Here is a 21,833-nt window from a genome sequence, read left to right on the forward strand (position 1 = left end):
AATCATTCCTGTGTGATTCATGTTTTGTGGCAAATAGCCAGCAGCTCCAGTTACATCAATGAGCTAAAATATTAATAGATACTAATCTGGCAGTTCAGAAGGGAAAAATAGATTGCAGTAATAAGGATGTGTCATTCTCGCAGGCTTCCACATCCTTCACAAGTGAACTTGTTCAGCATAGATGGAACTGGGTGCATGGGAGCACCTGTGCTGGTTAAGCAAAGCTGATGGGTCAGAGATGGCTTTCTGGGCCTGCTCAGCATTCCCCGCAATTCTTTGGCGTGAAGGAACGTGACCTGATCACTGGCTACTGAGGTTGGCCATCCCAAACTGTCTTCTTCCCCAGCGTTTATTTTATTTTGTTTTGCTTCCTGCAGGCCAGCCAGCTGGGAGTGTACCGGGCCTTTGTGGATAACTATGAAGTTGCTATGGAGACAGCAGAGAAATGCTGCCAAGCCAATGCTCAGTTTGCTGAAATCTCTGAGGTAATGTCATGGTATTCAGACACACGAGCCGTCTGGATCTGACTAATACCCTGCGATGTCACTCCCGTCTGTCCTCCCAGTATCTTTGCAGCCCTGACTTCTGGAGGAGTTGTGAGCTCCCGTACGCTCGCTGCCTCAGCGCATGTTCTCTCAGCGATTTGTACTTTGGGCTAACAGAGGTTATCGCGTAGACAGCCTTTATGTGCTGCCCCCAGCCAGGGAATCTTGTAAAAACTGGCATTGCTTTGAACTTCTCAGCTCTGTGCCACCTTTGGGCACTTCTAGAAGGGAAAGCTGTATTTGAGTTTCTCAAATATTTCTCGTGCTAATGATGATGCTGACCATGGTGTAAAAAGCCATCCTTCATGGCTTGCGTTATGGCTGTCCATGGAATTGCAGGCTTCACTGGTGTGGAGAGGAGGAGAGGGTAGCGCTCTGTTTAAAAAGGCAAGTGTGGCAACTGTTATCTATAATATTATTCATTGGGCTGCTCTGATTTCCTCTCTTTAAGAGGAGTACCTTGTGTCAAAGCATTTTAAATACATTTTCAGGCTTCCCAGGCCACTAGCTTTGCCTGCAGTACATGGTCTCATTGACTCTTTGTATTGTGGTGATTATATTTTGAAGAACTCTGTTGCCAAGAAAACATGAACTTCATCTGTGTGTCCCTAAAAGCAAGCAGATAAATAATCAGAGCTGAATAATACTGGGGGTGTTTATTGCTCTGAAAAAACTCCTGAGTACATTCAATATTGCATGTCCCTTTAGACTTTTTTGATAGAGGTAAAATAAAACATGTTCCCTCTGTGGAATGAGGGAGGCAAGGCTTGTCTTTTGGGACCTGCTGTACTACTCATCAGAGTGCAAACGTCTTCTCTCTTTTCCTGAGGATTTCCATCAGGTTCTGGTCCTTTGCCTCACCACTTCTGTGCTCTAGTGGTGTCAATTCATTAGTAAAGTAGCTTCCCCTGTGCTTACTTTTCTTTCAGTACTAAAATGCATTTCATGGACTTTCCCATATATTAATATGTATAGATAGTATTGTGGTACTCTCTAGAAGACAGAATAGCGACTAAGGCCCCAGGGTCCTGGGCTCTGTGCAAAGGTGATCCCTTGGTTTTGCTGTTTTCTGAAGGATAATTCTGAAATCATGCTAGTATCTACTGTATTTGGAATGATGGTGATGATACTCTTGCATTTGTGTCCTGGTGAGGATTTCAGAGCTCAGCACATTAATGCATGTAGCTTCACAGTCCATGTGCAAAGAGAAGAGTCACAGGCATTGTTCCTTTTCTGCCGTGAAAGGGAGCTGACTTGTCCAAGGTCACCCAGGTCTGAGTACGGGTATAAGGAAGTATAACCTGGGGGTACTGAATCCCAATCCTGTACTTTATTTATTGGTGGTGTACACATGCTGTGACAATGGCTGCATCCTTTTGGACATGTCTTTCTCCTGCAGGTGATTTAAAAACTCCACCATCCCTGTTGCTATAGGTGGTTCCCTGCTTTGCTGCATCTCTATTGACATGCACTCCTAAGAAAATTGCTTAATATTTGAGATGTGTGGGTGCCTGTGACATGGAAATGGTGGATTTACCAAGAAGGAAAGCACATTTTTCCTTCACTGACTTGAACTGTGATAGGGCTGTCCTCCATTCACACTTAGGCCCTCCCTTGGAGGGGCAGATAGTCTCTTACATTCCCACGTGATATTTCAAGGTGATTGACTGTCTGCTACATGGGTTTTCTTTTTCTTTTAGAATCTAAAGGCTAGAAGCACAAAGGAATCTAAAGATCAGACGACGAAAAATTCCTTGGAAAGTGAGTGATCCATGCAGAGGCAACTGTGGTTTGTCAGGACTGTGTGGAGGCTGTTGCCAAACCTCCATTCTCCCTTTTTCTTTTTAAATGCTGGAAGGTTATGGAGTCTCTGCTGGCTCTACCTGGGAAGTCGGTTCCCTTTTGCTAAGTAGCAGAGCTCGTGCATACTGAGCTGCATGCATGCATGGGGAAGCCCTTGCCCAGCTTAAAACCTCACCAGTCCCTTTGGGCAAAACCAGGCCAATCAAAGGACTGCTGTGATTTTAAGAGAATGTCTGCTACCCAGTGATGGCACAAACGCAATCCTAGCAGTTGTTATTATATGGTTTTGCCCTATGGTAGCATCTAGAAAGCCTGGTCAAGATCAGGTTCCACGGTGTTTGTCTCTATGCACATAAGTAGAAGACAACCCGTGTTATAAGAAGCTTCCACACTCACTAATATAAAAGCCAATCCCGTTCCTGTTTTGGCCTGTTAACAGGTTAACAGGATTTGGAAGCACTCAACGTGTCATGCTGAACTCCAGAAGGAGGGATGCACTGCCAACCTTTCAGGGACCTCCTTGGCAACTGTAAGGGTGCAAGGGCCCGATTCTGACCTGTGGGACCAGGCAGGTTGCCAGGGAATTGTTGGAAGTGTGCCATGCTGTGTGCAGTTGTTCTCTGCTACCTTGCGTGCTCCTCATCCACTGTCTGGCAGGGCATGCTCACAAGTGGGCATCTGTTTGCCATGGAGCACGTTTATTTTGCCTCTGTGTGTTCATGTGTGTTTTATGGGCTGTGCAGCTCATTAACCTTAGAGAAGGGAATTTTCCAGTAGCTCATTGGTTAATAAATCTGTGCCTGTACATTCAATTGCATTGAAGAAGTTGCTCTGTAGAGGCTGTATTTAGGTACCTCTTCCTTATGCTCCTGCTGCTTTTCTTTCACAGCTCTATTGTACAAGCCAGTGGATCGAGTGACTCGCAGCACACTTGTCCTGCATGTGAGTATCTGAAGGGTAGTTTTCAAACTTTAGGCCCCTTTCCTATTTTCTTTGCCCTTCAAATTTTCCATGGAGCTGCAGGATTGCAAAAATAAACCTGTCATGCTGTATAAGAGCCTCTTCCCTTTACACTAAGGGGAGGGAGTCCATAGGTAGGACCCTGCTACCTCTTCAGTGGTGTTACCAAGAAGTGCAGAGTATTATCCTCTTCTTCTAGAGATGAAGTCTTGCTCTAATCTGTAAGAAGAAGCTGGAGCATCTTGTCCTACAGCTCTAGTTAGGGGCCCTCAGACCCTTCTGCTTTCCAGTGCTGCTCATGGTTCTGTTCTTTGTTTGTGTTCCTGGCATCAGGATTTGCTCAAGCACACTCCAGTGAGCCACCCTGATCATCCACTCCTGCAGGATGCTCTGCGGATTTCGCAGAACTTCCTCTCCAGTATCAATGAGGAGATCACTCCTCGCCGGCAGTCCATGACTGTAAAGAAGGGGGAGGTGAGTCTTCCTGCTTTCGTTATTTTCTCAGTTTCTAAATACTGGTTGTGCCTTTTCTGTAGAGCGGACTAGGAAGTTACGCTGTTAATTCGTTTGTTGCTAAGATACAGTTTATGCAGTGTCCTTGTTCTCTAAAGGTTGTGGTACAGCTCCTCTCTGTTTTCTGTTCGGAAAACAGTTTGGAAACCCAGAGGAAAAGTATGATTAGAGTTTTGTCCTTAACATTGTTACAATCATTTGTCATACGTAATTTCTATGATGCATATTGCTATGCACTGAATGGATTTGTATTTTACCTGTAAACTGAAACCAAACAGGAAGCCTGGGAGGAGAAGAAGGTGAGGAAACATCAGAAATCATAAAAGATTAGGAAAAGCTGTTTTCCAGAATCTTCATTCTTGCCATAAAACTCATTTTGTGCATCCTCATTTCTAAAGAAGAATGTTGTAAATGGGACTAGGAAGCAAAACAAATAGAATGGGTTGGGAAAGCTAAGGGAGGTGACTGACTTCTAAGGATGTAATATAACTCTTCTCAGCTCTGCTAGGAGCTGGACTACACCCAGGAAGTTCTCAGACGTGCAGTTCCTTTACCTGCATGCAATGTTGTGCAAGGAGGGCATAGAGCTACACAACAGTAAAGTCCTGCAGGCCTCCATGGGCTTGATTCATCTGCCTCGTAATTCCATTAGAAAGCAATTCAGTCCTTCCTGATGAGGAGAGGCCAGGACTGACAGAAGTATTAAGAGAGAGAAGGATGTAGGAGATTGGACAAAAGAGAGGTGCAGCTCAGCTAGTATATGTGTAAGAGGAATTGTGGCAGCATGCCAGAGACACTGGCTGATCAAAAGTGACCCAAATTACCCTGTACAAAAACATCTCTTACAAAGCCCAGGAGATTGTTAAGATACCGTGAACCTTCATGATGTATTCCCAAATCCTGTCAGCTAAACGTGCTTGCTTTTAGCTGTTAAAGTGATTTTCAGCTGACAAAGATTTGCTAGAAGCTGTGGTACTGGGAATTTGGTGCACTTTGTCCTGCAAGTCTTGCTCATTGTCTCATTTTGTCAACTGAGGAAGTCTGCAGCTGAGAAAAGGAGGGGCTGAGCAATTGGAGGCTGAGGTAGAAGCTCAGACATCAGTCACCAGGGCCTCGGCGATAGTAGATGGCCTCATTAAAGTGCATGCTGATTGAGTCATAGCAGAAATCGCAGGCTAGAATGCCCCTCGCAGGGGAGAGAGCATTTTGTGTTCTCTGGTTGTCTTGTCAGCATCTCAATGAGGAGTGCAGGCTTTGAAAAGTGTCATGCAGAATCCTAATGAGGTGCCAGATCCCGGGCAGAGGGGCAGGCTCAGGAGGATGATCCTGATGATGTCTTTTTGGAGTGGTGTATTTGTCAGATCTTAGAAAGCAGGAAGGGGAGGCTTGTCAGGATTGGGCTCAGCAGGCCTGTTCACACTCTCACTGGTCCTGCAGTGACTCCGTGTATGATGTGGGGAGGGAAAGAAGGGATCATACCCAAGGAGAGGGTTGTGGGTGTGCTGGAGGGGACCAGGAACCCTTTGTGCTCTCACTCACTGCACACAGCTTGCACTGAGCCCAGGGAGGAAAAGGACTTGCTTCTGATGCTTCCCAGAGTTTGCCTTCCACTCTGGGAATCTGATGGTGGATACTTTCTTTAGTCATTTGGCGCCAATATCCCGCTTTTTTCAAAGCGGTAACACCCCAGTTGACACCACTCTGTGTCTAGAGAGTAGGTATGTTCACTCTCTGCCTAGTAATCCAGAGACACAAGTCTGCTCCCAGCTACTCTGTGTGGGTTAGTGATGGCTGCTCCTTCCTACAAGCTCCTCAGCTTGGGGTCATAGCTGGGTTTTGTTTATGCCTGTAAATCTTTTCTACTTATCCTTTCTTCCCACTCGCTTGCTTGTGCTTCCCCTAGGGTGACAGGACAGTGTGCAGTTTGCATCTCCTAATTGACTGCTCTCAATGCATAATGCATTTTTTATTTTAATGAATCACCAGCTTGCTTTGATGGCTTTTTTCATTATTTGTCTTCCTCCCATTGAAATTTCCTTGGTGGAAAGGAAGGAGGGAAAACAGCCCTTTCCCCTCATGTATTGCTTAGGTGCTGATCTCGGTTATCTTTTTTTCCCCAGTCCTTGCCTTTTATGTGGAATATTTTTCCCCTTTGAGTGTGTCGTGGGGAGGAGTCAAATCTCCTTTGCCAGCCTCTTGCTCCAGCTCTTTTTTTCAGGATTGCTTTGAACTGGGGAAAGCAGCCAGTTGTTAATCTCCCTAGTGACAGGCCGCTAAGGAGAGGAGTGCAGGTCAGGAGAGAGTACAGGCTCATCAGCACAGTATTCCTCCCTTTTGCAAAAGGTGATTCCCTGCTCCGGGAGCATCGACTCATTCTGACCTGCCTGCTGTCTTCGTCCATGATGTCAGGTTTCCTTCCTGCACTCCAGCCCCCTGGTTCTGCTTGTCTCAGTAGGCTTTTTTCTAATTCTAGACTTATGCATATAAACTGAAAGTTTTCTGTGATGCCTGGACCTGGTTTAATTTGCTGGGCTGAATGAGTATTTCAGGTAGCGCAAGGAGATGGGAACAAAGGGAGTAAAACCATTCACAAGAGGGACAGAAAGGGCTACAACAGGGAAGACAGTATTGGTGGGTTAAGCCTACGAACACATAGTTTGGTCCTTGCTGTCTGCCAGGCTAACTGTGGCTAGTCTTCTCTGCTTTGTGGTTTGCTGAGGGCTGCGGTATGGAGGAGCCAGGAGAGCACCAGTGCCGGCCTGGCAACACAGAGGAGCCAGGAGGGCTTATCTGGGCTTTTGGGTCTGTTTCCATTCAGCCTGATCTGCTACATTCTCTTGCTCTCTCTCCTTTTCTTCCCATCTTTTTACTGTTGTGGTTTTACTTTTTTACTTTTTTTGATGGATTATCTGCAGGTATCCACTTTGCCAACCCTCTAAATAACCAAACAAATGCATGGAGGGAAAGGGGGTCTGAGTAGCACTGTACCTTCTGACTCAGAATGCGAGTGGTGGAGAATCTTCCACCACCGTGGAGCCGGCATCTTATTTGCTCAGTGCTGATCTTTCTTCGCCCCTATCCTCTTGGCTTAAATAGGGAACCTGTTTAAGGTTCTGCTGGGGGTGGTCCCTTGAGGAAGCAGGAAAACAAATGCTTTGAGCTGAAGGATGTGCCACTATTATGTGCCAGAAGTAAGGCAGTAATAACCTTTCTAGTCTTATTAACAGAGCAGCTATGTGGACTGCATGGTTTGTTTGGTTTTTTTAACTAAGCCTGGATGCAAATGGCCATAAAGCTTGTATCATCTTTCCCTGCCAGAAGTAAAGGCTTGTGTTTCAAGAATTCAGCCCATTCTTGTAAAGCAGGAATTAACAAAACTGCCAAAAATTGCAGAGTTCATTTGGGAGATGGTGGTTCCTTTCTTGACTGCTGCTCATCTAATGCTTTTGGCAGGATGTTGTTCCAGGGCAGTTCAGACCTGAGTGGTGGTGGCTGCCATTCTGCCTTGCCCCTGACTGTGCAGTCCCACCCTCTCTAAAGTGTTCACACTGGTATTTGTCTCATCCCACAGTGGCATGGAGGAATGGAGCTGCCTAAAAACAAAGCTTTTTTTGAGTTTTGGGTCACTGCTGGCTGAGTGGCTTAGTGTCTGGTCTCAGCAGCAGCAGTCCAGACCCAAGAGGGCTGACAGGCAGTTCCTTCTGGGATCAAGCCCACTAGATCCCATGTTGGATCAGCTTATGCTACTGTGCACCTTTTCCCTTGCCCTGGAGAGAAGAGGCTGCTTGGTAAGCTGCTCTACCACGTTTCTAAATGTGGTTTTAAACTGCAATCAAGGGACTGGGTATCATTGCCTTAGGCTCCCATTTAACTTGGTAGAGACCAAGTATGCTAGGGAAGGGAAAGGACAAAGGACATTTGCAAGGGAGTGGAAGTGCAAACTAAAGCCTTTGAAAAGCTGGGAGCTAAGCTTAGACACAGGCAGCCATGCACAGCTTGAGGCCTGATGCCTACTGCTTCTGGATGCCTTGGGCAGATGTTGGCAATAGAGCACTCAGAAATGATCTTGGATGCTTCACACTCTGTCTCACAGCTGGAGTCAGAGAGCTCCTGGTGACAGGAGCTTTGGAAAGAAAAAAGAAAGGCTATTAAAATGCTCAAAGAGCAGCCAGTTTAGCTCCCTAGGCAGAGCATCCCTTTATTCTGCAATGCTGGTCTTGCAACACGCATACACACACAAGGAATCATTTTCTTCCTACGCTCTGCAGAAAGCCAAACCACCTCTTCCTCGCTGACATATGCCAATACCCATCTCCCGCTTTTACCCTCCTCCTCCTGAATCACACATGCTCCAGTCCCTCACCCACGCATGCTGCAGGCCTCTGCTGTCACCACATCGGATGAGCTCTTTCCTCGGCACACAAGTGAGGAGACGGCCTTTTGTACAGCTGTGGTTCTGGATGAGTAGATTTTTAGATTCCACTTCTTGTAATGTGTCTCAGACAAGCTGGTCTTCTGCCGCTTCCTGGAGTTAAACAGTACGTGACAGCAGCAGGATTTATCATATGCAAACAGCGCAAAAACACCGTAGGATGAATAAATGAGCATACAGGTAGTCATGAGTTTGGTAGCAGAGGAGGGGGAGATGCTCACTGACAGAGGTAAGAGGAGGAGGACAGCAACAGGCAATCCAAAGAGGACATCCAAGCACTGAAAGATGTACAGGGAGAGCACTTTTGTCCGGAGCACTCAGGTGGGTGGGAGAAGAAGCAGGTGAAAACATGCAGGGGCTAGAAAGGAGACTTGTAGTGCACCAGTACCGGAGCTTTGCAAGAGCCACTGAAGGTAACAGTCAGCCCAGGCCCTGTTTGAGAGATTAAAGGTGATCCTAATTCACTCCATTATGATACAAAATAGGAAGTGTTCCCCTAGGCCTCCTGGAACATCTTTCTATAGCTGAGCTGAGCTCCTGTGCTGGACACCTGACAGTCTTGGGGCTGTCTGTGGAAGAGGGGGTCACTCTGCCACTGTACTGCCACTCTGATCCTAAGCTGGTGTTTATTTGGATGTTTATTTGGTGTTTCCGTAGCCTATATGTCATTTCAGGGTATTTTAGGAAACCTTTAGCACCTTTGTTAACCTTAGCAAACAGAGTAACTTTGGAAACAAGGTAGGGAGATGGTTTCCCACACATAGGCTATTTTAGGTCACGTACAGCAGGATCACCAGCCAAAAGACCTCATGTTTCAGGAGACCCCGTTTAACAGGAGGCCACCAAAGGAATAGCTGTTGCTGGCCCTGGGTGGGAGGAGTTGACCAAAGTGGGCTTTGGTTCCCAACCTGCTCGAGGAGGCCTGTGGAGCTGCGGTGGCACGGGCATCTGACTGGCATGGGTCCTGTCGGAGGGGGTTGCTGGCTCCCCCAGGGCGGGGTGGGATGGGCTGACTCATGTTGGGAGGTCCAGGAAGGTGCCCTGTGCCCCCTCACTGTGGGGTTTGGCAGGGATCTGGTAAGCCAGTTGGGAAATCCTTTTATTGTTTCCCTCTGACCTGCTGAACCCTCCCGGCAAGATGAATCATTTGCAACAAAGGATGTGACCCTTTGCTGGAAGCACTCCTCCTCTGCTCCACTGGTGCTGAGCCTGCGGCATGCCTGTTGTGCCCAGCCCTAACGAAAGCCCTGTTTTCCGAGAGAAGCTGGTAGTTAGATCTAATACCAAGCTCCACACCCCTGTGAGGAGAGATTTCCTGACTTGATCCACAAATGTTTTCTCCTGTCCTCTCCTCCCCAGGTACTCGGTTGCTTTTGTGGCAGTTTACCTGCTGCTTGCTGAAGGGAGACCTTCCCAACTAGCTCATGAGCTCTTGCTCATGATATGAAGATATGAAGAATGAAAGGTCTGGGAGGCTCGGTGTTTTCCTCTGAGTGGCTGACTGGAATACATCCCTTTCACCTCTTTACTTCAGTCAAGCTTAGGAAATACAGCCTTGTCTTCTTCCCACCCAGCTCTCTTTCTGGGAGATCATGCTGCCAAAGACTTTTTGCTGCCTCATGGTAGCACCGTGTCTCGTGTCAGTCGGGTATTTTGTACCCGGGAGTGCTAGCCAAAATAAATTTAGTGCAAATGAGTGGTACCTCGGTCCCAGATGGGGGAGTATGAAGGCTGTTGAATCACACCCCTGTTCTGGCATCGTATGGCTGAGCTTTCTGCTTGGGTTTTGGGGAGATGGGCGACAGAGAACGTGGCTGCTTGGAGGAGGTCTGCTTGGATGGCAATAGCCAAGGACTGTGCAGTGGCAGGCTAGGTGCAACTTCAGAAGGCATGAGAAGGGGTGGCCTGGTTGGACCAGGCAGGCCATGTGGGGAGGTCCGTAGCCTTGCTGCAGGGAATACTGATGGGCTCTTCTTTTCTTACTTTCTGGAGGCCTGACACAAAGGTTTCCAGTCACGGGTGCCTCTGTGTGGGCTTCCCCTTCACTTGAGGACACGCTTGTCTTACATGCTCTGGTCTCAATGATGGTAGTGGAATACTGCCAAAAGCAGGGGGCTGATCTAGGGCTGAGCAGTAGTCCTTCACAGTCTTCCAACAGCTCTCATGGGCCCGTGCCCTCCATTGCCTGTGAAGAAACACATTGCTGGCCATGTTGTTGGCCTGTCTCTGCCACCAGAGACATCTTCCCAGGGTGGCGTGGACTAGCTGTGGACTAGCCTGGGGTATTTTTCAGCTAGGAACTTTCAGCAGGGTGCTGGGCTGGGGCCTTGGCTGATCTCACACGCTGCCAGTGCCTGGCAGAGGGGGACAGAAGGCCAGGTCAGGACCATGCCGTGTCCCTGCCAGGTAGGGAAAGGACAGTGCCACATCCTGCTGGGTAGCAGAGATGAGTGAGCTGCGCGAACATCTTTACACCTACGAACAATGAGCAGAGGTTGAGCTGGCAACAAGCAGCTATTCTCATTGCCCTGGAGGAGCTGAGCTGATTTGCAGCATAATTAATATGCATCAGATCTAGAAACCTGAGATCAGGGTTTTGGCTTGCTCAGAAAATGTCTTTCATTGTTGCTCCCAAATGAAATTCTTTGCAGCTCTGGAGAGTGTTTTTGCTACTGACAACATACCTCCTCCTTTTTATTTATTTATTTTTAAAGCTCAGTGTTTCTGGTTTGCTACCTGGGGTTTGTTTGCCAGGCAGGAGGGGCAGGCATGCACAGCTATGCATCAGCAGCAGAGACATTAATGCAGGCAGGCGTTCTCTCCAAAACCACTGAGGAGAAGCCAGGAGGATCACGCCCACCTAAAAATAAACATTAACATATGTACAGGCCTTTCTGAGCCTGAATCACTGCTGGATACCAGATCTCCACAGACTCCTGCCCAGAGATGGTGCAACAGTCTGCTAGGGAGCAGCCTTGCTTCCTGGCACCGTGGGAAAGGTGCGGCTTTTGCTGCTGCTCACAGATTTCTGGGACTTTTGTGTAATGGAAGGCAGCACCAAGATGAGCTGCTGGCACTGCTGTGTGTGCTTTAACAGCTAGCTGTGCTGCTAGTGCAGCTGCAGACAGGAAAATGCAGGCTCTCAGTCCATGTCAGGAAGTTTAGGGTGCCGTAGGACAGAGTGTGGAAACAAGAATTATGTCTGCAAGGGCATTCCTCTGCCTTGTGTTCCTTGCCACGATGCCTGCTGGGCTCAGGACTGATGTGGTTTGTTTTCATTTTGGAGAGCCAAGATGGGAAGAATCGTAGGCGGAAGGAGAAGCAGTGTGGGGGTTTGCACTTCTCACCCTCTGCAGTAAATGTGTTCAGGGCTTGTTAAGTCACGCAGAAAACAAAACCCATGGGGCATAACCTGAGAAACTGAGGCACCAGTTTTGGTTTGGATGTCCTGACCTTGCTCAGGTTAGCTGCTTTCCTGTTGCATACTGCTGCATAGCTGAGCACAGCTGCCTCTTGGAAACGGACAGTTTTCGTGTACGCGTTTCCAGCGTGGGGATCACAGAGATCCTGCAGGTCGGGAGCGAGTCGTAGACAAGTCCCAAGCGTGGGCCTGGAGAAGGCTGATGGTGCGACAGCAGGGGGAGGTGTTGGTTAGCGCTGGACAGTGTTGGCAGATCTCTCCGGTCCCCAGCCACGGTGCTGTCTAGTATGTATGGTATGTGTAACGTGCCAGTCATTGGTGTCAGGGGAGCATCCTCTAGCTGGAATAGCAAGGATCAGGAAAGGTCAGGAAAAAGCACCTTAGCGTACATTTGCGGAGAAGCTGACGGTTTCTGCTTGTACTGGCTGTGAAGCAAGGCAACGCTGACAGTTATACATATTGATGGGACTAAAATTTGCCCAAAGTAGAATACCGCTGACTTCTGTTTGAAAATCAGTGGGAGATATCTATTCCAGATGTGCAGTCAAGAGTCCTGTTGGTCCTGACATCAAAGCAGAAGGCCTGAGTGTAGACCAGGGCTTGAAACTCCTGGCTTCGTCGCTGGTAACAGCATACAGCCATCTGTCTCGGTGCCAGTGCTCCAGCCTTTTTGTCTTTCAACTATGGAGTCCCCATAAGGGAATTAGGAAAGTGATGCTTCTGCCTACCAACGTGTCCCTCTTATTTAGAAGGTTGTAAAGCTCCCTGGAACTCGAAACAGGAATAAAGGCATCAGGGTTGTGCAGCTTCTTTGCCTCTTCTAGGTTTGGGGAACGTTTATATAATACATAAAAGATTTAAATAGGCATGGGGTGGGGGCATATCCAGATGGTCCTATTTAAACAGAGGAAGGGACTACTGAGAAGTTTGCTAGATACACATTTTGTTCAGGAATTATCCCTTAACAGCATTTGTAATAAAGAAGCAGCCATGGCATTCAGCTGTTAATGTTGACAAACTACTGTTGTGAATGGGGGCGGAGGTGTTTGTGGAGGTGTTCGCTCCTCTTTCTCCCTGGTGGGGTAGCTTAAGCTGAATTCAATGGCTGGGTAGGTGACTCCTGAGAAAAGTGGTGTTTGCTGCTCTCTGCTGGTTTGTGAGGGGATGGTGTGCTGTCAGTGATTCTGGGCCTTGGGTATGCAGAAGCTGGGCAATGACTCACAATGAATTACACTTGGGCTCAGGAACAGGTGATGGAGAGAAGCCTGAAGTCTGACCCAGAGCCAGATAATAAAGTAGATGCATGGCCATTTCTGCCCCTGGGAGAGAGGGCAGCAGCAGGGAGCAGAGCTTACAGCAAGGAACATTTAATAGCTTTTTTCTTTTTTTCTGAATTAGACCAATTTACTGAATTGGCCCTGGTAGGAGTCATGTCTAAGGAATGTGTTGCCCTAGTGCCAAATCTGGGGCTCATATTGCACTAACTAAAACATTTTTTTTTCTGCTTTTTCACCAGCACCGGCAGCTGCTGAAGGACAGTTTCATGGTGGAGCTGGTTGAGGGGGCTCGCAAGCTACGTCATGTCTTTCTTTTTACTGATCTGTTCCTGTGTGCCAAGCTCAAGAAGCAGATTGGAGGGTGAGGTTTTCTTTCTGGACTATGTGCTTCGTACCTCAGCTTCAGCAGAATCCTGGGTTTAGCCAGCCATTTTAGTTGAATATGAATACCCCAGAGCTGGGTAACCATCATCCACAAGATGTAGTTAGACAAGGAATGATCAGCAAGGTAGTACTGTCTATTATATGAGACCTTGGCCAAGTCCTGATCCCTCAGGAAAGGTTAATTCCTCCTGAGCCTTCCTAGGAAAATAGGATGTGCTGTAACTGCTGGTATTCTGGACAAATGCCATTCATTTTTCTACTTCCATTTTCTTTTAATAGGTGACATTCTTCACTTCTTTTGTCACTAAGGTTATTAATTTTGGCCTTGCAGCTACAGCCAGTTAACAGTTTTGCAGAAAAATGGAAAAGGTACAATAAACAGACTATGTGTCAACCCCAAAGTGCAGCTATTCAAACAGTTTTGTTGACATTTTTCACAAGTGAGGGTGGAGGAACCTTTACCAACATACCTGCTTCAAACAGGGCTTCTCTTCATTTGGTAAATGTTCTGCTCGGGGAGACCCCTTTCATCTTCTTGCCCTCTTCAAGCAAAAAATTGTCCCTGCCCCTTTTGAAGCGCATGCTTGTGAGGAATGACCCTTTGAAAGAGTGGACATTCCCAAGAGTGGATGTTCCTGACAGCAGAGGTGGAGAGGGAGTAAATCACATGAAACATTAAAAAAGTGAAGTGGTTATTCTGGTGAAATCACTGGAGAATGACAGTTACAAGCTGTAGTTTCTCTCTTCTGGTTGGATTACACAGAGGTTTATACATATTGGCTCACCTGCTCCACCTGGCCCTCCTAGTTCCGGCAGGAGAGACCTGGGTTTAGATCATAGGTAGCAGCTAGGTCGGAGGCATGGCATGGCTTTTGAACTTTGTCTCTATGGAGGCTTCAAAGGGAGAGCACGCAGGACTGAAAGGGTTTGCAAAAGATCATTGTGGTTTCTTAGGATGAAAAGAACTAGATAACAAAACAAGTTGCCTTGTTATGTGCGGTAGTGGCTATTGGCCCTTCTAGGCTTTCTTGCTGGAAAGCAGCCCTTTACCAGACTTTTTCCACATGGGAGTCACAGTGAAGTTGTGCCCATTTCTTATGCACTATAGTGGGGAAGGACCTGTGGGGAGGGGGAGTGGCTGTTGCCAAACACCAGTAATAGTAAAAGATTTGGACCTTCTGTCTTTCAGAAAAAGCCAGCAATATGACTGCAAATGGTACATCCCACTCACTGACCTTAGTTTCCAAATGGTGGATGAGTCTGAGGCAGTGCCCAATATCCCACTGGTACCTGATGAGGAACTGGATGCCATGAAGATCAAGATATCCCAGATCAAGAATGACATCCAGCGTGAAAAGGTAAAAGGGGCTGAGCACTCCATGCCAAGTACAGGCTCAGTGTCTCTGCTGAGATGAGGTGCTGGTAGAAGCAGCATTCCCAGAGCTGCACAGCATGGGGAGTCATGCGAAAACAGACTGTTCAGCAGAGGCTTGTGGTGCAGCTCTGTTACCAGTGATATCTGGATGCTCTGAGGCCCATCATTGCTTGTCCTAGTACATGGCTTGAATGATGGTGTCCTGTGAGGAGGCAGAAACAAACTGTGACTGCTATCCCCAAGCATCCATGTGGAGGGCGGGGCTCTTATGCTGTGGACATGAGAAGGACTGGGAGTGTAGCGTGCCAATTTCTGGCTGTTAACGTGTGATCCTGCAAGTGATTTTGGTCAGAAGCCATGTTCTTCTGAATTTTTGCAGGCTCAGTTATGCTTTTGAAGCTTTTTCTGACTTCACCAGTGTCAAAGCACCAGCAAATATACAGAGAACACCAGTTATGCTGACTGGACAGTTTGACACAGATACGGTGTCTCTGGCCCGAGCTTCTCTTTGCTTGCAAGACGTGTTTTCTCAGAGGTGTTAGACTGCAAACCTTCTTGGAACCCGAAAGAGAAATAAGAGTTTGCAAATTGAAAGCCTGCTGGTGTGTAGAACAGGATATGAATAACATTGCTCGTACTGTGAGAAGACTATCCCCCCCGCGCTTCCAAAAGCATGCTTCTGCTTCTCTGCCCTGGCTGGCTTTCAGAGAGGGCTTCCTGGAAAAAGTAAGATATTAGGTGAAACACCATGTGGAAGCCTCTTACTCACAAGGTGCAGGTGTCTAAGATACGTGCTTCAGTGCATCAGTGCCGAACAATATACATGGCTGGGTTTGGGACTGGGTTTTATCCAAGAACAACTTTGGTTTTGGCTGACCTCTGTTGCAAATGGATCGGTGGGTGGGAGAGAATTTTGGCGACAGAGTTCTGGGCAGCTTCTAGAGAAGTTCCTCACAGTCTCCTTAGTTAAGGATGCTTGTGGAGGACCTGGCAGTGCTATGGCTGCCAGTGACATGATGCTGCTGCAGCCTCTGGAATAGAAAGTAGAGGGTATAGCTGGGGCAGTGGTCACGCACCTCTGCACCTTCGTCTGGGGCAGCTGGAATTGAGGAACAGAGAGCCAAGTCCGAGTGTAGAGATGCTGCAGGTAACATCTTCCTGAGCAGCTGGGAGCCCCATGGATCCTGCTGACAGCATTTCTCCTGCCTGGGGCCATTTGGCTGCTCATGGAGAGAAGGGACTGTAGATCTGAAAATGTCTGTCAGTGTACATGGGGGCAGGTGTTGGAGAATGACGTGTGTCCTCTGTCTCCCTCTCTCCCCCACCCTTCAGAGGGCCAATAAAGGCAGCAAGGTCATTGAGAGGTTGAAAAAGAAGCTCTCGGAGCAGGAATCCCTCCTACTGCTGATGTCTCCCAACATGGCCTTCCGGGTACACAATCGCAATGGCAAGGTGAGTGGCTCTTCTGGTCTCCCTCAGTGTACAAGACAGAGGTCAAGGTGGGGTGGGTGTGTTTGTATATGCTGTTGTACAAGGAGGTCTTCATGCCCTCTACTGTCTGGCCTGAAAGCACTTTCCAAGCAGTAGACACCTAACCCTTGCTACACCAAAGGTTATGATGACATCTTGTAAGGCTATGACCAATTTGTATGCAACATTGGCATTTAAAAAATAACGTTAGAAATTAATCCCCCAGCTCAGCACCTTCCCTGGCAGAGCAATAGAACAGCTCTCTTCACCTAAGGTAAAGTTCTGCAGCAGCTGCCTCCTAGACTCCCCTTCAAATTCAAGGCTTATCACACTCAGGGCTGTCTCCTCAGGACTGCATGCTGTGCTTGGCACCAGGGATGCTGAACGGCTGTGAACAATCTCCTTTAGCGCTGTGGGATGCTCAGTGTGCCAGAGGTATCCCCTGCCCTGGCAGTGCTGTCACTTGTCACTGTGGCCTTTCCACGCACATGGCAAAGGCTTCTCACAAGATCCTGTTACTACTCAGTGAAAATTCACGAGCTGGTCACTGCTTCCTCAGCTTGCATCAGTGTCTAGGCCTGTGGTAGAGGCTTTTGGGTTTCCTGGTACAACTGTTGTGAGGAATAGCACAGAGCTTCCATGGGACCTTATGCTGCCAGGGACGCAGCTGCTTTGCAGGGTGGAGCTCTGTGAAAGCTCTGACTGCAGGAGTCCATGTTGGTACCGCTGGCACATTGCTGAGAAGGCACATTGCCAGAGTCCTGCCTGTCACGGACAAAGCTGTGATGTAGGGCAACTGGCAGGGGTACTAGCAGGACAGCGTATCCAACAGTTTCCACTGGAGGAGGGTGGGAGGCAGGCAGGCTTGCTCTTAGTGGTCGGTCAGACTAATGCATACCCCATTTTCTTCTGTTTTCCTGGGTAGAGCTACACGTTCCTCATTTCATCGGACTATGAAAGGGCAGAGTGGAGGGAGAACATCCGGGAGCAGCAGAAGAAATGTGAGTGTCCCTCAGCTGGGCATTGGTACAAATACTGTGATCTTATTAGAGAGCAGGAGTCCAGAGGATGAGGTGTGAGGCAGGGTTCCCTGCGAAGAGAGATGTGCATTGAAATCCACAGCACAACATGGATGTGTTCTGTCTCTGCACATCTGAGCCCATCTGGGGGACTTTTGCTTGCGGCAACATGTAGAGAAAGTGTAGGGAGAGCACTTAAGTGTGTTGAGCGATTCTCCCATTTACCCTAGAGATCAGAGCTCTGTGCAGTTCCAGGTAGGAGGAAGAGCTGCACCCTTTCACCTGGCTCCAGTCCAAAGAAACTTACTTACTTTTTTGGCATGGGTGTTTTTTGGCTTTGCAAGAAAATAAGAGCTCCCCTTGCTTCCTGAGAACCATCCTGAGACTTCTTACTCCAAAGAATATGTAAATATGCCCTCAGTAGAGCTGGGCTGCAGCAGCAGTACAGACCTGAGCACCAGGGTACTATTGGTGAGCATTGCCCAGGGAGTAACTATCCTATGTGTGCCCAGAATGAAGGAGCATGCATCCAGCTTCTGCTTTGAATTTTAATTCCTCCCTCTTTGAATCTCCTTGGCAGGCTTTAAAAGCTTCTCACTCACATCGGTGGAGCTCCAGATGCTGACAAACTCCTGTGTGAAGCTTCAGACAGTCCACAACATTCCCCTCACTATCAATAAGGAAGGTGAGACCTTTGGTTTATGCTTGGTTTATGGTACAGCTGCAGTGAAAATCTACTTCTGCCTGCCTTTGTGCATTTCCCCTAGAACTGCTCTTACTGTTTCTTTTTGCTACAGGCTTTAACCTGGGATGAGTTACAAGCTGAGAGTTCCTGTAAAACAAAAGCTGAGAGCATATGCACCCAACTTGTGTAGTTTAGTTGAAGTAGATGATAGTGTACAAAAAGAGCAGCAGGACAAGAACAATCTGTCATCCCAAAGTTACTTGCTGCAACAATAAAAATACAAGCTCCTAATTATATGCCTACATCTAAATTAGTAAAATATTCCTGAACGTCCTCCGAAATACATTAATTGACTATGAAATGGGCTTTACATGCAGCCATCGTGCCAGGGATTGGAGTGCCTGTTGGAGTCCTAGCCTGGGACAGCTTTGAACTATGCCTGGGAATCCTTTGGAAGAACGCTGGTTGGCCAAAATTGTGTCGGAGACCATCCTAAATTACTATTTAATCTGCTAGTATAGACTTAGCCTCTATATTTTACTTTTTCTCCTTCAGATTTCTTCCATGCTGTCTTGCTAACCCTAGCAATGTGATTGTAAAAGCCACACATGGCAGAAGGTATTAGAGGTGAAACTGACACCGAACCTGGACCAGTCTCCTCTCTTGCCAGAATGGCTAGGTTACACGCTCCTGCCATCCTTTTTAGGGACCGTTTACCCTCTGCTCATTAACATGTGTAATATCAGTCTCATCACTCTGTCTTTCACTCTTGGCTCCTCTGTGAACATAACAAAATTCCTTGGGTCTTTTGTACAGATGATGAATCCCCAGGTCTCTATGGATTCCTGAATGTCATTGTCCACTCTGCCACAGGATTCAAGCAAAGTTCAAGTGAGTTGCAGTTTGGTAATACACAGAGGTATTGATAGGGGTTAGATAATTCAGGTGCTGTGTCAGCTGGGCTTGGACTGGGTTAGGATTGCAGCATCTGGGATGATGATGAGGAGGAGAGGTGATTTGGGGAACTGGAAGTGAAATCGGGGTGTTGGTGTAAATTTAGGGGAATGCAATTTTTTTAATGCTACTGTTAACTCTCAGAAAGATCAGGATCAAGGATGCAGCATTATTTTTTAGGCCTAGTCTGTTGGTATTTTTTTTAAGCAGTGTTTGCTAATTACCCAACAGTTTTAGATACAAGTCAGCCCTTATCCTGAATTCTTTCAACCGTATTTTGTTTTGCAATGAAAGAGTAAGAAGCATTCTCTGACATCCAGAATTTTTAGTGTGAAGAAAGAGGTGTTGAAAATCAGGGGAGTGATTTGACAGAAGGATCAAAAAAGGTGAAAAAATAGAGTGAAGAGGACACCTGTAGAAATAACCATGCTTCTCAGCCATTGATGAGGATAATCAGGGAAAAGCTGCAAAGCTCATGTAGCCATGTGGCTGGGGATCCTGTTCTTACCTAAGCTCTGTGTGCAGTCTGAGGAGGAAAGGAGTGCGCTGGATGTACATGCTTTCACAGAATCACAGAATCACAGAATCATATAGGTTGGAAAAGACCTTTAAGATCATCGAGTCCAACCATAAACCTAACACTGCCAAAAACCACCACTACACCATGTCCCTAAGCACCTCATCCAAACGTCCTTTAAATACCTCCAGGGATGGCGACTCAACCACTTCCCTGGGCAGCCTGTTCCAATGCTTGATAACCCTCTCGGTGAAGAAAAATTTCCTAATATCCAGTCTAAACCTCCCCTGGTGCAACTTGAGGCCATTTCCTCTTGTCCTATCACTTGTTACCTGGGAGAAGAGACCGACCCCCACCTCTCTACAGCCTCCTTTCAGGTAGTTGTAGAGAGCGATGAGGTCTCCCCTCAGCCTCCTTTTCTCCAGGCTAAAAAGCATGTACATGCTTTCTGTCAGCCTTCTTCCTGCTGAACCACTGACTTCCCAGATGCTGGCTAACATCACTTACAACATAACTTACAAATAGGGGCAATGTCTACAGCTCATTACCAGCTCTTCAAAAACACCAGATACCACATACTTAACCACTTTGTGAAGATAACGAGTTTTTGATGGCTGGCCCCTAACCTGCTCTCTGAGGGATATTATACTGATGCTGTTCTCAGTGAAATCGGTTCTGATGTGTTGATGGGGTCCAATATCTACCTGGGGAAGTTTCATTTCTCATTGGTGTACACCTTCTGCTCATTGTGGATTGATTGGGGAAATACTGGATAATAGCATACACCTGACTCTTGATAGAGGCAAAGGGCTTGTCTGGGCTGAAGTCATTTATACAGCTGAGCTGGTACTTCAGCTTCATAAAGGCAACTCTGCTGGTCCAGGTGATGAGATTTGTGCTGGATAGTGTTACTGGTACTAAGAGAGAGAAGATGCAAATGAAGACACACCTTGAAAGTCATCAGTGCAAGTTAGGAGATTCTAGAAATTTTTTAAAAGTTTCTGTCCCTGTCTCCCCTCCTCAGATTTGTACTGCACGTTAGAGGTGGATTCTTTTGGTTATTTCGTGAACAAGGCTAAAACTAGAGTTTACAGAGACACCACGGAGCCCAACTGGAATGAGGTAGGTTGGATTTTTCTTTGTGACTTGTTCCATGTGCCAAACATCAACGCACGATGGGCAGAAAACCCGCAAATGGAAGAACTTGCTGCATGCTCAGTACTTGCGCCGCGTATACTGCCTCTCGGAAAACACTTTTATGCCAGGTTCATTTGGCTGTCAGGGCTTGCAGAAGACTTTCTTTTGGGTTAGCTATACTTAAACATTTCAGTACAAATGAGTCTTGTCCAGCATTTCATCATTTAAACAGATGCATGTTTGATTATTTTTTTTAAAGAAAGTGAAAATATGTTGAAGAAGGAGGTGGTTTTGTTTATTTGTTGTGAGGGGGAAGAATTAGCTACAGACATTTTGCCGGTTTACAGCCAACTCAAACCTGCTGGGGAGCAAAATTAAATACAAGGAAGGTAGGCGAGTTTGCTGCTTTGAATGATGCTTTGCTGAAACTCAGTGAAACCTGACTAAGGAGTCAACCATCTTAGTCTCTGATTTTACTATCTTATATATACAAAATACAATTTCAGTTTATTTCTGGACGAACTCCATTAGGGAGGAGGTTTTGGTCAGTCCTTAAGTGCTCCCTCCTGATGAGTTTCAAGGAGACTATATTGATTATTAAGAGGCTAGTGTCCTGCTGTGATGTATTCATTGCTCTTTCCTGGTGCCCTGCAGGAGTTTGAGATTGAGCTGGAAGGCTCACAAACTCTGCGGATTCTGTGCTATGAAAAGTGCTACAACAAAACCAAGCTCACCAAAGAGGACGGAGAGAGCACAGATCGCATAATGGGGAAAGGACAGATCCAGGTAAGACTGTGCTCAACTCACTCCTGCTACCCTTACTGCAAAACATAACAGGACTTTTGAATCCTGGAGTGCACCAGGGAGGGTTTTTTTTCTGCCTTCTGATTGTCTCGGCGTTGGAGATTTTTCTCCAGATAGTGGGGTATACAGTGTGATTCACAGGCGGGAAGTCAGCAGCTTTTTCCCTCTTGCCTTGTGCCCTATGCCTACTTCAGCACCCTTATGGAATAGATGCTTTTTCTTGAAAACTTACGTTTTGATCTCTGATTTGCCTGTTAACTTCAAAACTTCCAGCACAGTATATAGGAACTGCACTGCCCCTGAGCCCTGGGTGCTGTTGAGGATGCTCCATTTGTGACAAAAGAGGAAGCAATGAATATACCATCCCCTCTGTAAATCATGTGGAAGAAATGCTGCCTTCTGTACTTGCTGGTAGTTGATTGATGTGATAGCAAGGCCTTGGAGGACAGGCTTATTGTCCTGATAACTGCCATGTCCAGAGTTTAGTGTCCATGACAACAGGCTGCATCTGAGAGAGATTTCCACCGCTGAGAATCA

The 21,833-nt window shown here is 47.1% G+C and overlaps 1 protein-coding gene across 1 annotated transcript in view; it reads left to right on the forward strand.

Moving 5' to 3' along the window:
* The window catches only part of BCR (BCR activator of RhoGEF and GTPase), a 100,821-nt gene that overhangs the window by 64,300 nt on the left and 14,688 nt on the right, over positions 1 to 21,833 (forward strand). Inside the window, exons 6-17 of the mRNA XM_075516110.1 lie at positions 378 to 485; positions 2,246 to 2,306; positions 3,238 to 3,290; positions 3,642 to 3,782; positions 13,191 to 13,312; positions 14,525 to 14,693; positions 16,043 to 16,162; positions 17,106 to 17,181; positions 17,780 to 17,884; positions 18,701 to 18,775; positions 20,380 to 20,477; positions 21,147 to 21,278. Of these exons, the coding sequence (XP_075372225.1) occupies positions 378 to 485; positions 2,246 to 2,306; positions 3,238 to 3,290; positions 3,642 to 3,782; positions 13,191 to 13,312; positions 14,525 to 14,693; positions 16,043 to 16,162; positions 17,106 to 17,181; positions 17,780 to 17,884; positions 18,701 to 18,775; positions 20,380 to 20,477; positions 21,147 to 21,278 (1,260 nt within the window). The remainder of the gene's footprint in view (positions 1 to 377; positions 486 to 2,245; positions 2,307 to 3,237; positions 3,291 to 3,641; positions 3,783 to 13,190; positions 13,313 to 14,524; positions 14,694 to 16,042; positions 16,163 to 17,105; positions 17,182 to 17,779; positions 17,885 to 18,700; positions 18,776 to 20,379; positions 20,478 to 21,146; positions 21,279 to 21,833) is intronic.

The sequence above is a fragment of the Mycteria americana genome, chromosome 13 (genome assembly GCF_035582795.1).
Source record: "Mycteria americana isolate JAX WOST 10 ecotype Jacksonville Zoo and Gardens chromosome 13, USCA_MyAme_1.0, whole genome shotgun sequence".
Lineage (NCBI taxonomy): Eukaryota > Metazoa > Chordata > Aves > Ciconiiformes > Ciconiidae > Mycteria > Mycteria americana.